The following is a 13,941-nucleotide window of genomic DNA, read 5'->3' on the forward strand; positions in this document are numbered from 1 at the left end:
TTTTACTACGAAGCCACGCTCTTGTAACATGTGGCTTGGCATTGTTTTGCTGAAATAAGCAGGGGCGTCCATGATAACGTTGCTTGGATGACAACATATGTTGCTCCAAAACCTGTATGGACCGTTCAGCATTAATGGTGCCTTCACAGATGTGTAAGTTACACATGCCTTGGGCACTAATACACCCCCATACCATCACAGATGCTGGCTTTTGAACTTTGCGCCTATAACAATCCGGATGGTTATTTTCCTCTTTGTTCTGGAGGACATCACTTCCTCTGTTTCCAAATATAATTTGAAATGTGGACTCGTCAGACCACAGAACACCTTTCCACTTGCCATCAGTCCATTTTAGATGAGCTCGGGCCCAGCCAACCCAGCGGCGTTTCTGGGTGTTGTTGATAAATGGGTTTGGCTTTGCCTAGTAGAGTTCTAACTTGCACTTAGAGATGTAGCGACCAACTGTGGTTACTGACAGTGGTTTTAGGAAGTGTTCCCGAGCCCATGTGGTGATATCCTTTACACACCGATGTCGGTTTTTGATGCAGTACCACCTTGAGGGATCCAAAGTGCCCTACATACATACATACATATATGTATTTATATATGTAGATTTACCGGTAAGGTCTATTCATTAATAAAGTGTGCATTTACTCGTGAGAGAGTCCTCAAAACTTGTGTATATTATAGACCCATTTATCAACATTTGTTGATAAATGGGTTCGGCTCTGCCTAGTAGAGTTCTAACTTGCACTTGCAGATGTAGCGACCAACTGTGGTTACTGACAGTGGTTTTGGGAAGTGTTCCTGAGCCCATGTGGTGATATCCTTTACACACCGATGTCGGTTTTTGATGCAGTACCACCTGAGGGATCCAAAGTGCCCCACATACATACATACACATATGTATGTATATATGTAGATTTACCGGTAAGGTCTATTCATTGATAAAGTGTGCATTTACTCGTGAGAGTCCTCAAAACATGTGTATATTATAGAACCATTTATCGACATTTGTTGATAAATGGGTTCGGCTCTGCCTAGTAGAGTTCTAACTTGCACTTACAGATGTAGCGACCAACTGTGGTTACTGACAGTGGTTTTATGAAGTGCTCCTGAGCCCATGGGGTGATATCCTTTACACTCCGATGTCGGTTTTTGATGCAGTGCCACCTTGAGGGATCCAAAGTCCCTACATACATACATACACATATGTATGTATGTATGTAGATTTACCGGTAAGCTCTATTCATTAATAAAGTGTGCATTTACTCGTGAGAGAGTCCTCAAAACATGTGTATATTATAGACCCATTTATCAACATTTGTTGACAAATGGGTTCGGCTCTGCCTAGTAGAGTTCTAACTTGCACTTACAGATGTAGCGACCAACTGTGGTTACTGACAGTGGTTTTAGGAAATGTTCCTGAGCCCATGTGGTGATATCCTTTACACACCGATGTCGGTTTTTGATGCAGTACCACCTTGAGGGATCCAAAGTGCCCTACATACATACACATATGTATGTATCTATGTAGATTTACCGGTAAGCTCTATTCGTTAATAAAGTGTGAATTTACTCGTGAGAGAGTCCTCAAAACATGTGTCTATTATAGACCCATTTATCAACATTTGTTGATAAATGGGTTCGGTTCTGCCTAGTAGAGTTCTAACTTGCACTTACAGATGTAGCTACCAACTGTGGTTACTGACAGTGGTTTTATGAAGTTTTCTTGAGCCCATGTGGTGATATCCTTTACACACCGATGTCGGTTTTTGATGCAGTACCACCTGAGGGATCCAAAGGTCCGTAATATCATCGCTTACGTGCAGTTATTTCTCCAGATTCTCTGAACTTTTGGATGATTTTGGTAAAATCCCTAAATTCCTTGCAGTAGATCGTTGAGAAATGTTGTTCTAAAACTGTTTGACAATTTGCTTACAAAGTGTTGACCCTCGCCCCATCCTTGTTTGTGAGTTACTTAGCATTTCATGGAAGTTGCTTTTATACCCAATCATGGCACCCACCTGTTCCCAATTAGCCTGCACACCTGTGGGATGTTCCATATAAGTGTTTGATGAGCATTCCTCAACGTTATCGGTATTTATTGCCACCTTTCCCAACTTCTTTGTCACATGTTGCTGGCATCAAATTCTAAAGTTAATGATTGTTTGCACAAAATAACAATGTTTATCAGTTTGAACATCAAATATGTTGTCTTTGTAGCATATTCAACTGAATATGGGTTGAAAATTATTTGCAAATCATTTTATTCCGTTTATATTTACATCTAACATATTTCCCAACTCATATGGAAACGGGGTTTGGATTACTTCCCGTACTCCCGACGTACTAAAAAGTATCCAGTAACAAAGGTGTCCGCATCATTCGACTTACCGCTCAATTCAATTAATTACTGTGAACACCAGGTGTAGGCATAAAAAAAAAAAAATCAAAGGACACTCCACATCAAACGCAGGAATCACTCATTAGGTGAGTGTTTTTTCTTCCTTTCAAAATAAAAGCGAGCTGTTGTCGTTCTCGGAGGCGCTCTCAGTCTACAAAGTGGAAGTGACCTCCTTTAATCCGTCTTGTCGCCTCCCTGGTGCATTCATTAGGTGTAAACAGATCGATGGCACAGGTAAGACCACCCCCCCCCCCCCCCGACCCCCACCCACTCTTCTGTACTCTCCTGTTTTTAAAGGTCCTACTACAGAAAAGCTAATCAAAGATCCTCTATATTGACAGGAGCACTCTCCCATTTTTAAAGTCGTACTGTAAAAAATGCTAGTTAAAGAGCCTCTATATTGACAGGAGCACTCTTCTGTTTTAGGGGATACTGTAAAGATCCTCTATAGTGACGGGAGCACTCTCCCGTTTTTAAGGTCGTACTGCAAAAATGCTGGTCAAAGATCCTCTATATTGACAGGAATACTCTCCTGTATTTAATGTCCTACTGAAAAAAATCATGTTTTAAAGGTACTACCACTAAAATGTTTATCAAAGATCCTCTATATTGACAGGAGTACTCTCCTGTTTTAAAGGTCCTACTACAGAAAAGCTAATCAAATATCCTCTATATTGACAGGAGCACTCTCTTATTTTAGGGTCTTACTGCAAAAATGTTAGTCAAAGATCCTCTATATTGACAGGAGTACTCTTCTGTTTTAGGAGATACTGTAAAGATCCTCTATGTAGACAGGAGCACTCTCCTGTTTTAAGGTCTTACTGCAAAAATGTTAGTCAAAGATCCTCTATATTGACAGGAGCACTCTTATGTTTTAGGAGATACTGTAAAGATCCTCTATATAGACAGGAGCACTCTCCTGTTTTAAGGTCTTACTGCAAAAATGTTAGTCAAAGATCCTCTATATTGAGAGGACCACTCTTCTGTTTTAGGAGATACTGTAAAGATCCTCTATGTAGACAAGAGCACTCTCCTGTTTCAAGGTCTTACTGCAAAAATGTTAGTCAAAGACCCTCTATATTGACAGGAGCACTCTTTTGTTTTAGGAGATACTGTAAAGATCCTCTATATAGACAGGAGCACTCTCCTGTTTTCAAAGTCGTACTGTAAAAATGCTAGTCAAAGATCCTCTTTATTGACAGGAGCACTCTTCTGTTTTAGGAGATACTGTAAAGATCCTCTATATAGACAGGAGCACTCTCCTGTTTTAAGGTCTTACTGCAAAAATGTTAGTCAAAGATCCTCTATATTGACAGGAGCACTCTTCTGTTTTAGGAGATACTGTAAAGATCCTCTATATAGACAGGAGCACTCTCCCGTTTTTTAAGTCGTACTGTAAAAATGCTAGTCAAAGATCCTCTATATTGACAGGCGCACTCTTCTGTTTTAGGAGATACTGTAAAGATCCTCTATGTAGACAGGAGCACTCTCCTGTTTTAAGGTCTTACTGCAAAAATGTTAGTCAAAGATCCTCTATATTGACAGGCGCACTCTTTTGTTTTAGAAGATACTTTAAAGATCCTCTATATAGACAGGAGCACTCTCCCGTTTTTTAAGTCGTACTGTAAAAATGCTAGTCAAAGATCCTCTATATTGACAGGAGCACTCTTATGTTTTAGGAGATACTGTAAAGATCCTCTATATAGACAGGAGCACTCTCCTGTTTTAAGGTCTTACTGCAAAAATGTTAGTCAAAGATCCTCTATATTGACAGGACCACTCTTCTGTTTTAGGAGATACTGTAAAGATCCTCTATGTAGACAAGAGCACTCTCCTGTTTCAAGGTCTTACTGCAAAAATGTTAGTCAAAGACCCTCTATATTGACAGGAGCACTCTTTTGTTTTAGGAGATACTGTAAAGATCCTCTATATAGACAGGAGCACTCTCCTGTTTTTAAAGTCGTACTGTAAAAATGCTAGTCAAAGATCCTCTTTATTGACAGGAGCACTCTTCTGTTTTAGGAGATACTGTAAAGATCCTCTATATAGACAGGAGCACTCTCCTGTTTTAAGGTCTTACTGCAAAAATGTTAGTCAAAGATCCTCTATATTGACAGGAGCACTCTTCTGTTTTAGGAGATACTGTAAAGATCCTCTATATAGACAGAAGCACTCTCCTGTTTTTAAAGTCGTACTTTAAAAATGCTAGTCAAAGATCCTCTATATTGACAGGCGCACTCTTCTGTTTTAAGAGATACTGTAAAGATCTTCTATATAGACAGGAGCACTCTCCTGTTTTAAGGTCTTACTGCAAAAATGTTAGTCAAAGATCCTCTATATTGACAGGAGCACTCTTTTGTTTTAGGAGATACTGTAAAGATCCTCTATATAGACAGGAACACTCTCCCGTTTTTTAAGTCGTACTGTAAAAACGCTAGTCAAAGATCCTCTATATTGACAGGAGCACTCTTTTGTTTTAGGAGACACTTTAAAGATCCTCTATATAGACAGGAACACTCTCCCGTTTTTTAAGTCGTACTGTAAAAACGCTAGTCAAAGATCCTCTATATTGACAGGAGCACTCTTTTGTTTTAGGAGACACTTTAAAGATCCTCTATATAGACAGGAACACTCTCCCGTTTTTTAAGTCGTACTGTAAAAACGCTAGTCAAAGATCCTCTATATTGACAGGCGCACTCTTCTGTTTTAGGAGATACTGTAAAGATCCTCTATGTAGACAGGAGCACTCTCCTGTTTTAAGGTCTTACTGCAAAAATGTTAGTCAAAGATCCTCTATATTGACAGGAGCACTCTTCTGTTTTAGGAGATACTGTAAAGATCCTCTATATAGACAGAAGCACTCTCCTGTTTTTAAAGTCGTACTTTAAAAATGCTAGTCAAAGATCCTCTATATTGACAGGCGCACTCTTCTGTTTTAAGAGATACTGTAAAGATCTTCTATATAGACAGGAGCACTCTCCTGTTTTAAGGTCTTACTGCAAAAATGTTAGTCAAAGATCCTCTATATTGACAGGAGCACTCTTTTGTTTTAGGAGATACTGTAAAGATCCTCTATATAGACAGGAACACTCTCCCGTTTTTTAAGTCGTACTGTAAAAACGCTAGTCAAAGATCCTCTATATTGACAGGAGCACTCTTTTGTTTTAGGAGACACTTTAAAGATCCTCTATATAGACAGGAACACTCTCCCGTTTTTTAAGTCGTACTGTAAAAACGCTAGTCAAAGATCCTCTATATTGACAGGAGCACTCTTTTGTTTTAGGAGACACTTTAAAGATCCTCTATATAGACAGGAACACTCTCCCGTTTTTTAAGTCGTACTGTAAAAACGCTAGTCAAAGATCCTCTATATTGACAGGAGCACTCTTTTGTTTTAGGAGATACTTTAAAGATCCTCTATATAGACAGGAACACTCTCCTGTTTTAGGGGATACTGTAAAGATCCTCTATATAGACAGGAGCATCTATTTTGTTTTAGGAGATACTGTAAAGATCCTCTATGTAGACAAGAGCACTCTCCTGTTTCAAGGTCTTACTGCAAAAATGTTAGTCAAAGACCCTCTATATTGACAGGAGCACTCTTTTGTTTTAGGAGATACTGTAAAGATCCTCTATATAGACAGGAGCACTCTCCTGTTTTTAAAGTCGTACTGTAAAAATGCTAGTCAAAGATCCTCTTTATTGACAGGAGCACTCTTCTGTTTTAGGAGATACTGTAAAGATCCTCTATATAGACAGGAGCACTCTCCTGTTTTAAGGTCTTACTGCAAAAATGTTAGTCAAAGATCCTCTATATTGACAGAAGCACTCTTCTGTTTTAGGAGATACTGTAAAGATCCTCTATATAGACAGGAGCACTCTCCTGTTTTTAAAGTCGTACTTTAAAAATGCTAGTCAAAGATCCTCTATATTGACAGGCGCACTCTTCTGTTTTAAGAGATACTGTAAAGATCTTCTATATAGACAGGAGCACTCTCCTGTTTTAAGGTCTTACTGCAAAAATGTTAGTCAAAGATCCTCTATATTGACAGGAGCACTCTTTTGTTTTAGGAGATACTGTAAAGATCCTCTATATAGACAGGAACACTCTCCCGTTTTTTAAGTCGTACTGTAAAAACGCTAGTCAAAGATCCTCTATATTGACAGGAGCACTCTTTTGTTTTAGGAGACACTTTAAAGATCCTCTATATAGACAGGAACACTCTCCCGTTTTTTAAGTCGTACTGTAAAAACGCTAGTCAAAGATCCTCTATATTGACAGGAGCACTCTTTTGTTTTAGGAGATACTTTAAAGATCCTCTATATAGACAGGAACACTCTCCTGTTTTAGGGGATACTGTAAAGATCCTCTATATAGACAGGAGCATCTATTTTGTTTTAGGAGATACTGTAAAGATCCTCTATATAGACAGGAGCACTCTCCTGTTTTAAGGTCTTACTGCAAAAATGTTAGTCAAAGATCCTCGATATTGACAGGAGCACTCTTTTGTTTTAGAAGATACTTTAAAGATCCTCTATATAGACAGGAGCACTCTCCCGTTTTTTAAGTCGTACTGTAAAAATGCTAGTCAAAGATCCTCTATATTGACAGGCGCACTCTTCTGTTTTAGGAGATACTGTAAAGATCCTCTATATAGACAGGAGCACTCTCCTGTTTTAAGGTCTTACTGCGAAAATGTTAGTCAAGATCCTCTATATTGACAGGAGCACTCTTTTGTTTTAGGAGATACTTTAAAGATCCTCTATATAGACAGGAACACTCTCCCGTTTTTAAAGTCGTACTGTAAAAATGCTAGGCAAAGATCCTCTATATTGACAGGAGCTAAAACAAGGCTGGGAGGATTGTCTTCCTTTTTACCGCCGAAAAAAACATGGGCTGAAAAAAAAAATTGATTTTGCAACTTTCACTTCCCGTGTCCCAATACTTTAGTCTCAAACCAAGACTGCTGTGCTGACCTTTGACCTTCAAACTGACAGTGCGTAGAAATGTCCGATGAAAAATGGATATTGCTTTCTGGGCTTTTTTTTTTTTTTTTGGTGGAAGGGAAAGACGCCATCAGTTCCAATTTTACAGCAAACAACACTTTTTTTTTTTACGGTAACAAATTTGGCAACTGAGCTGCCAATTTTTTGCATGGTAAAATCTACGGTTGTTTTTACAGTGTATAACTTAATAGGAAAATGTTGCCACTGTTTTTGTTTTTGTTTCCAGAATGTCACTCTGAATTCCATTTACAGTAGTGTACTGTAAATTCTACAGTTATAAAATATGCACAATTACTGTAAAATTGGCAAAAAAAAAAAATTTAGCATTTTACTGTAAACAAGACGTATTTTTTTATGGTAACATTTTTGGCAACCGAGCTGCCAATTTTTGCATCGTAAAATCTACGTCTGATTTTACAGTGTATTACTGTAAATGGGAAAGCAGTACACATTTTTTTTATGGCCGCTTAGTTGCCAGAATTTCACTGTAAAAAAAAAAAAACAGTAATACTCATAGTCATCATTGTCACCGACGTCCCACTGGGTGTGAGTTTTCCTTGCCCTTATTTGGGTTTACCGAGGATGTCGTAGTGGTTTGTGTTGTGGTTTGTGCAGCCCTTTGAGACACTGGTGATTAAGGGCGATATAAGTGAACATTGATTGATTGATGTGACATTCGCGAACAAATCCAGTCTTTGAAGTCAACATGCAAATTTAGCGTCTGCAATTGCCCATTCTGCACATGTGACCTGGCATTTAGCAGCATTTGGATTTTATTACTATTAAAAAAACATAAATAACATAAACATATGTATTTTTAAATGTATTTTATTTATTTCAATTATTTGTTTAATTGTATTTTATTTACATTTTTTCAAGTCGATTGTTCTAAAGGGCGTACACACACCAGTTTTTACTCACATTTTTATTATGCCCTAATTTTTATTGTTGTTTAGGTTATACTTTTTGTATCCAATAATGCAAAATAATTTGTGTATTTTTTTTCTGTATTGTTAAAAAAAAAACTACAATTTATTTTACATACATAATATATACATATATATATATATATATATATATATATATATATATATATATATATATATATATTAAATCTATTTCATTATTTATTTAATTGTATTTATTTTATTTTAATTTTTTCATGTCGATTATTCTAAAGGGCGTACACACACCAGTTTTTACTGACTCATATTATGCCCTAATTTTTATTGTTGTTTAGGTTATACTTTTTGTATCCAATAATGCATTTTATTTTGTACTAATTATTTGTGTATTTTTTTTCTGTATTGTTAAAAAAACACTACAATTTATTTTACATACATAACATATACATATATATATATATATATATATATATTAAATCTATTTAATTATTTATTTAATTGTATTTATTTTATTTTCATTTTTCATGTTGATTATTCTTAAGGGCGTACACACACCAGTATTTACTCACATTTTTATTATGCCCTAATTTTTATTGTTGTTTAGGTTATACTTTTTGTATCCAATAATGCATTTTATTTTGTACTAATTGTTTGTGTATTTTTTTCTGTATTATTAAAAAAAACTACCATTTATTTTACATACATAATATATACATATATATATATATATATATATATATATATATATATTAAATCTATTTAATTATTTATTTAATTGTATTTATTTTATTTTCATTTTTTTTCATGTTGATTATTCTAAAGGGCGTACACACACCAGTTTTTACTCACATTTTTATTATGCCCTAATTTTTATTGTTGGTTTGGTTATACTTTTTGTACCCAATAATGCATTTTATTTTGTACTAATTGTTTGCATATTTTTTTTCTGTATTGTTAAAAAAAACTAAAATGTATTTTACATACATAATATATACATATACATATATTTTTTAAATCTATTTAATTTTTTATTTAATTGTATTTATTTTATTTTCATTTTTCATGTTGATTATTCTTAAGGGCGTACACACACCAGTATTTACTCACATTTTTATTATGCCCTAATTTTTATTGTTCTTTTAGTTATACTTTTTATATCCAACAATGCCTTTTATTTTGTACTTTTTGTTTGTGTATGTTTTTTGCTATGTTGTTAAAAAAAAATACCTAGATAATATATACATATATATTTTTTTTTTATCTATTTAATTAGTTATTTAATTGTATTTATTTTGTTTTCATTTTTTTCAGGGTGATTATTCTAAAGGGTGTACACACACCAGTTTGTACTCATATTTTTATTATGCCATAAATTGTATTGTTGTTTGAGTTATACTTTTTGTATCCAATAATGCCTTTTATTTTTACTTATTTGTGTATTTTTTATATATATAGTAGAAAGAAATATATATATATATATATATATATTTTTTTTTTTTTAAATTCGCAGTGTAAAAGTAAATTAGCCTATAATCATGCATTTTACCCGGAGAAAGTGATTTATTTTATTGCATGGTTCATATCTAAACTGGCTGTTTAGTATTCGCACTACACATCCCACAATGCCTTGCGGGTGTGACGTCTACTATCGCGCTGCTCCTCCATTGACGGTACGTACAGTGACGCGTTATTTCTCATGTAACTTGTTAAATCAAGTTCAATTGTTTCTTCAATGACATACTCCTGTTGCGCCGACTTAAAAAAGGCATTCGTTTTGTTCAATGTAGACTGAAATATGTTATTTTAGTGGTTTCGTCAGCGAGCTTAAATGTTTGCAAGCTAATGATGTGGAAGATTATGGCGACTTTTATGGTTCATAAATGTATCGGAAACACAAAAAACTATTAGTTTACTTAAATTTTTATTATGAAATACAAAAAAAATTATCATTTTTTAAATATGAACGCAAGCTATCAAAAATATTCTGTTGTTAGCTAACAGGCTAGTTCTTGTTTTTCCGATAGCAATTTCCGCTTCCGGTTGCGGAAAGTGTCGCTAACTGATTTAAATGTTTGTGGCGTAAAGTATAAAATCAATATAAAACCTTTTTTTAGACGTAGTGGTGGAAAACAACGCTTTATAATAACATTAATTTGTTTGTACTTTAAAATAAAGTCAAGTAAAATTAGTTTTTCATTTCCCATTCATCCATCCATTTTTTACTGCTTGTCCCATTCAGGGTCGCTGGAGCCTATTTCAGCTACATTCATTTTCTTGCATTCTTGCAATTTTTTGCTTTCATGAAAAGAAAATTGAAAAACAAAAAACCCTTTTCAACCATAATTTCTGACTCAGATTGCTATTCAAAGATCCTCTATATTGAGAGGAGGGCTCTCCTGTTTTAAAGCCCTACTGCAAAAATGATTGTCAAAGATTGTAATTGTTATTGTTGATTCCTGTTTGCAGGCTAACAGGAGTCAAAGTATTTGACACTGAGGTATAAACCTGGAAAAAAAAATCTAGCATGCTAATATTAAAGGTCTACTGAAACCCAATGCTATCGACAACGCAGTCTGATAGTTTATACATCAATGATGAAATATTAACATTGCAACACATGCCAATACGGCCTTTATAGTTTACTAAATTGCAATTTTAAATTTCGCGCGAAGTATCCTGTTGAAAACGTCGCGGTATGAAGATGCGTGCGCGTGACGTCACGGATTGTAGCGGGCATGTTGTTCCAGCCCCGATCCCAGCTATAAGTCGTTTGCTTTAATCGCATAATTACACAGTATTCTGGACGTCTCTGTTGCTGAATCTTTCTCAATTTGTTCAATTAATAATGGAGACGTCAAAGAAGAAAGATGTAGACGGGAAGCGGTGTATTGCGGCTGCCTTTGGCAACACAAACACAGCCGGTGTTTCCTTGTTTACATTCCCTAAAGATGACGGTGAAGCTTTACTATGGAACAGAGCGGTCAAGCGAACATGGTTCCCTACCACATGTCAAACGGCAGGTTTCAGTGAGAAAATTGTGGTAATAAGTCGGCTCTTACCGTAGACATGAGCGGCAGCTGTGGACTCTCTTGCCTCCTCCGACCGGCCGCCCCTGAACGTGGGATGCTTCCACCGTGGAGGAGGGAGGAAAAAAGCTCAAACCGACCCCAACGGCTGCCTTCGCTTCGCCTCTTCAAGAAACGTGGCTTCCCTCAGAGACACTCCGTGGCCACACCCCTCCGACTTTCAGGTACCATATAATCTCACTAAAACACTAGTAACAAGATAAGCAGATAAGGGATTTTCCAGAATTATCCTAGTAAATGTGTCTAATAACATCTTAATCGCTTTTATTTATTGTTTTCTAGTTCTTTACTCTAACTTTCCTCATCCACGAATCTTTCATTCTCGCTCAAATTAATGGGGAAATCGTCGCTTTCTCGGTCCGAATCGCTCTCGCTGCTGGTGGCCATGATTGTAAACAATGTTCAGATGTGAGGAGCTCCACAACCCGTGACGTCACGCGCACATCGTCTGCTACTCTCGGTACAGGCAAGGCTTTTTTATTAGCGACCAAAAGTTGCAAACTTTATCGTCGATGTTCTCTACTAAATCCTTTCAGCAAAAATATGGCAATATCGCTAAATGATCAAGTATGACACATAGAATGGACCTGCTATCCCTGTTTAAATAAGAAAATCTCATTTCAGTAGGCCTTTAAAATGCTAACTAATGTGCATTGATTATAAATATTACCTGTGTGCATGAAAAGTATGGCGTGTGTGTTTATATTCTGCGCTAACCACACACACACAACAACAACAACTAATATGCGTGTGTAGAAAAGTAAGAGAAGCATCCATCTTTGTGTACACCACACAACGTTCATAAGCAAACAAATCGATGCGGACGTCATTAACTGAAAGCCCGCAGCCGCCCGCCTACCCCTCACCGCTTCCTGACCCGGCTCACAAAGCCAGGATGGTTTTCGTTCTTCCTGTAAGAAAACAAAAAAAAACAGGAACGGCTTCAAAGGGAGACTGAAAGACACAGCATGCACACATGAAATCCACTTGGCATTTTATTCATGGGCCATGTGTGCGACGCCAGCCTGCGGGGGCTCACTGGATTTATTGTGGCTGCCAACACACGGATTAGAACGCTGCAGAACCGGCAGCCCCCGGAAGCTAATTAGCTTAGCGTAAAAGACTGGCGGCAAGACCGCGTCTACGTAAGCTAGTCCAAACCTAATCAATTCTGAACTAAATAAACACACGTTTGAACTGTTCTTTACCTAAGCTGATCGTATGAGAATAAACAATCTATGGCTGAGTTGAAAGACTTCCATTGCTAGTTCATTGAAGTTAGCAGGTGACCAAATGAGGAATGGAAGATAAAGCTGAGTCCAGTTCCGTGTTCTAACTTCATTGACACCACGGCCCCGGTTGGTCATTCCAAGTGGGCTCATCCTGGACTCCGGCTGGTCACAGGCAGCCGCCACTTGTCTAAAAGGACAACAACTGATGTACTCATCACAAACTGAATCTTTGAAAAAGGGATCTACGGGATGGCAGTTAATCCAAGACGGCGTCTGTAGATGTCCGTGAGGCCTTCACCCGACTTCACCCGCAGGAGATGACGGTGAAGCGCTTGGAGATGCAGGACATGTTGTGCAGCACGATGCCCAGCAGGAAGAGCAGCACGCACGCCACCAGGATCACCGTGCACACGCCTGACCACGTGGACCCCTTCCCGCCGCCGGCGGCGGCAGGCCCGTTTGCCCGACGATCTCCTTCGCCGCCGTCCAGGCTCACCCCCTCCAGACCCACGTCCACTCCCAGAGCGTCCTCCTCCGGCACAGTCAGCACGGTCAGGCCCTTCTGGTGCCCGCCCGCCAGTAAGCGGCAACCCAGCGCCCTCTCCTCGGCGAGGGGCAGCGGCAGCATATAGCAGCCGCGGCTGGGCAGGCGGATGAAGACGGGCGTGTGCTCGGAGGCGTGGGGGATGGCGAAGACGGTGACCACGTCGGGGTCGTCGGGCAGGTGGGAGACGGAGAGGCCCGGCGGGAGTTTGGTCACGCCGCGGCACCACGGGCAGCGGATCTCCTTGTGGCTGCTGCGCATCTGCGTCAAGCAGACGGAGCAACACGTGTGGCGGCAGTCCAGCAGCTTTGGACGCCGCCGCGGGCTGAAGTAGTTGAAGCAGATCTGGCATTCCAGCGTGGAATCTTGGGACAGAGTCTCCATGGCAGCTCCCCGGTCCATCAGCGTCCTCTTACAGCCTGTTGGCGGCTACATGCTCGTCCATCTGGAAGGAAGCAGAGAACGCAGGTGAGATAATGAAGGGCAATTAGCTTGGCGGCAAGTAGTTGGTGTACAAATGATCAGAACCACATTGTGTACGGTGGGAACTCAATTTACGAACCGCCTCGATTTGTCAACTTTAGACCACGCCAAGTATATCTCCGCGTACCAACCATGTCTCATTCATTTGGTGTCACGCCTGCAGACAAAAAGCAGGGTGCAGCATTTTTGGAAATGCCACGTCACCTGCTAGCCACTTTTTGACAAGATTTTGCTAACTCGATACGGGCCCAAAAAGACAACAGACCGGTGTTGAAAG

General features: G+C 38.4%; 1 protein-coding gene across 2 annotated transcripts in view; it reads right to left on the reverse strand.

The window, feature by feature from the left end:
- Positions 1 to 12,382: 12,382 nt before the first annotated feature.
- Positions 12,383 to 13,941, reverse strand: part of rnf152 (ring finger protein 152) — a 45,735-nt gene continuing 44,176 nt past the window's right edge. For both annotated transcript variants that reach the window (XM_061921306.1, XM_061921307.1), the window contains exon 2: positions 12,383 to 13,626. In XM_061921306.1, coding sequence (XP_061777290.1) covers positions 12,942 to 13,583 — 642 coding nt within the window. In that variant the 5' untranslated portion in view covers positions 13,584 to 13,626 and the 3' untranslated portion in view covers positions 12,383 to 12,941. The remainder of the gene's footprint in view (positions 13,627 to 13,941) is intronic.

Source organism: Nerophis ophidion, linkage group LG15 (assembly GCF_033978795.1).
Source record: "Nerophis ophidion isolate RoL-2023_Sa linkage group LG15, RoL_Noph_v1.0, whole genome shotgun sequence".
Classification (NCBI taxonomy): Eukaryota; Metazoa; Chordata; class Actinopteri; order Syngnathiformes; family Syngnathidae; genus Nerophis; species Nerophis ophidion.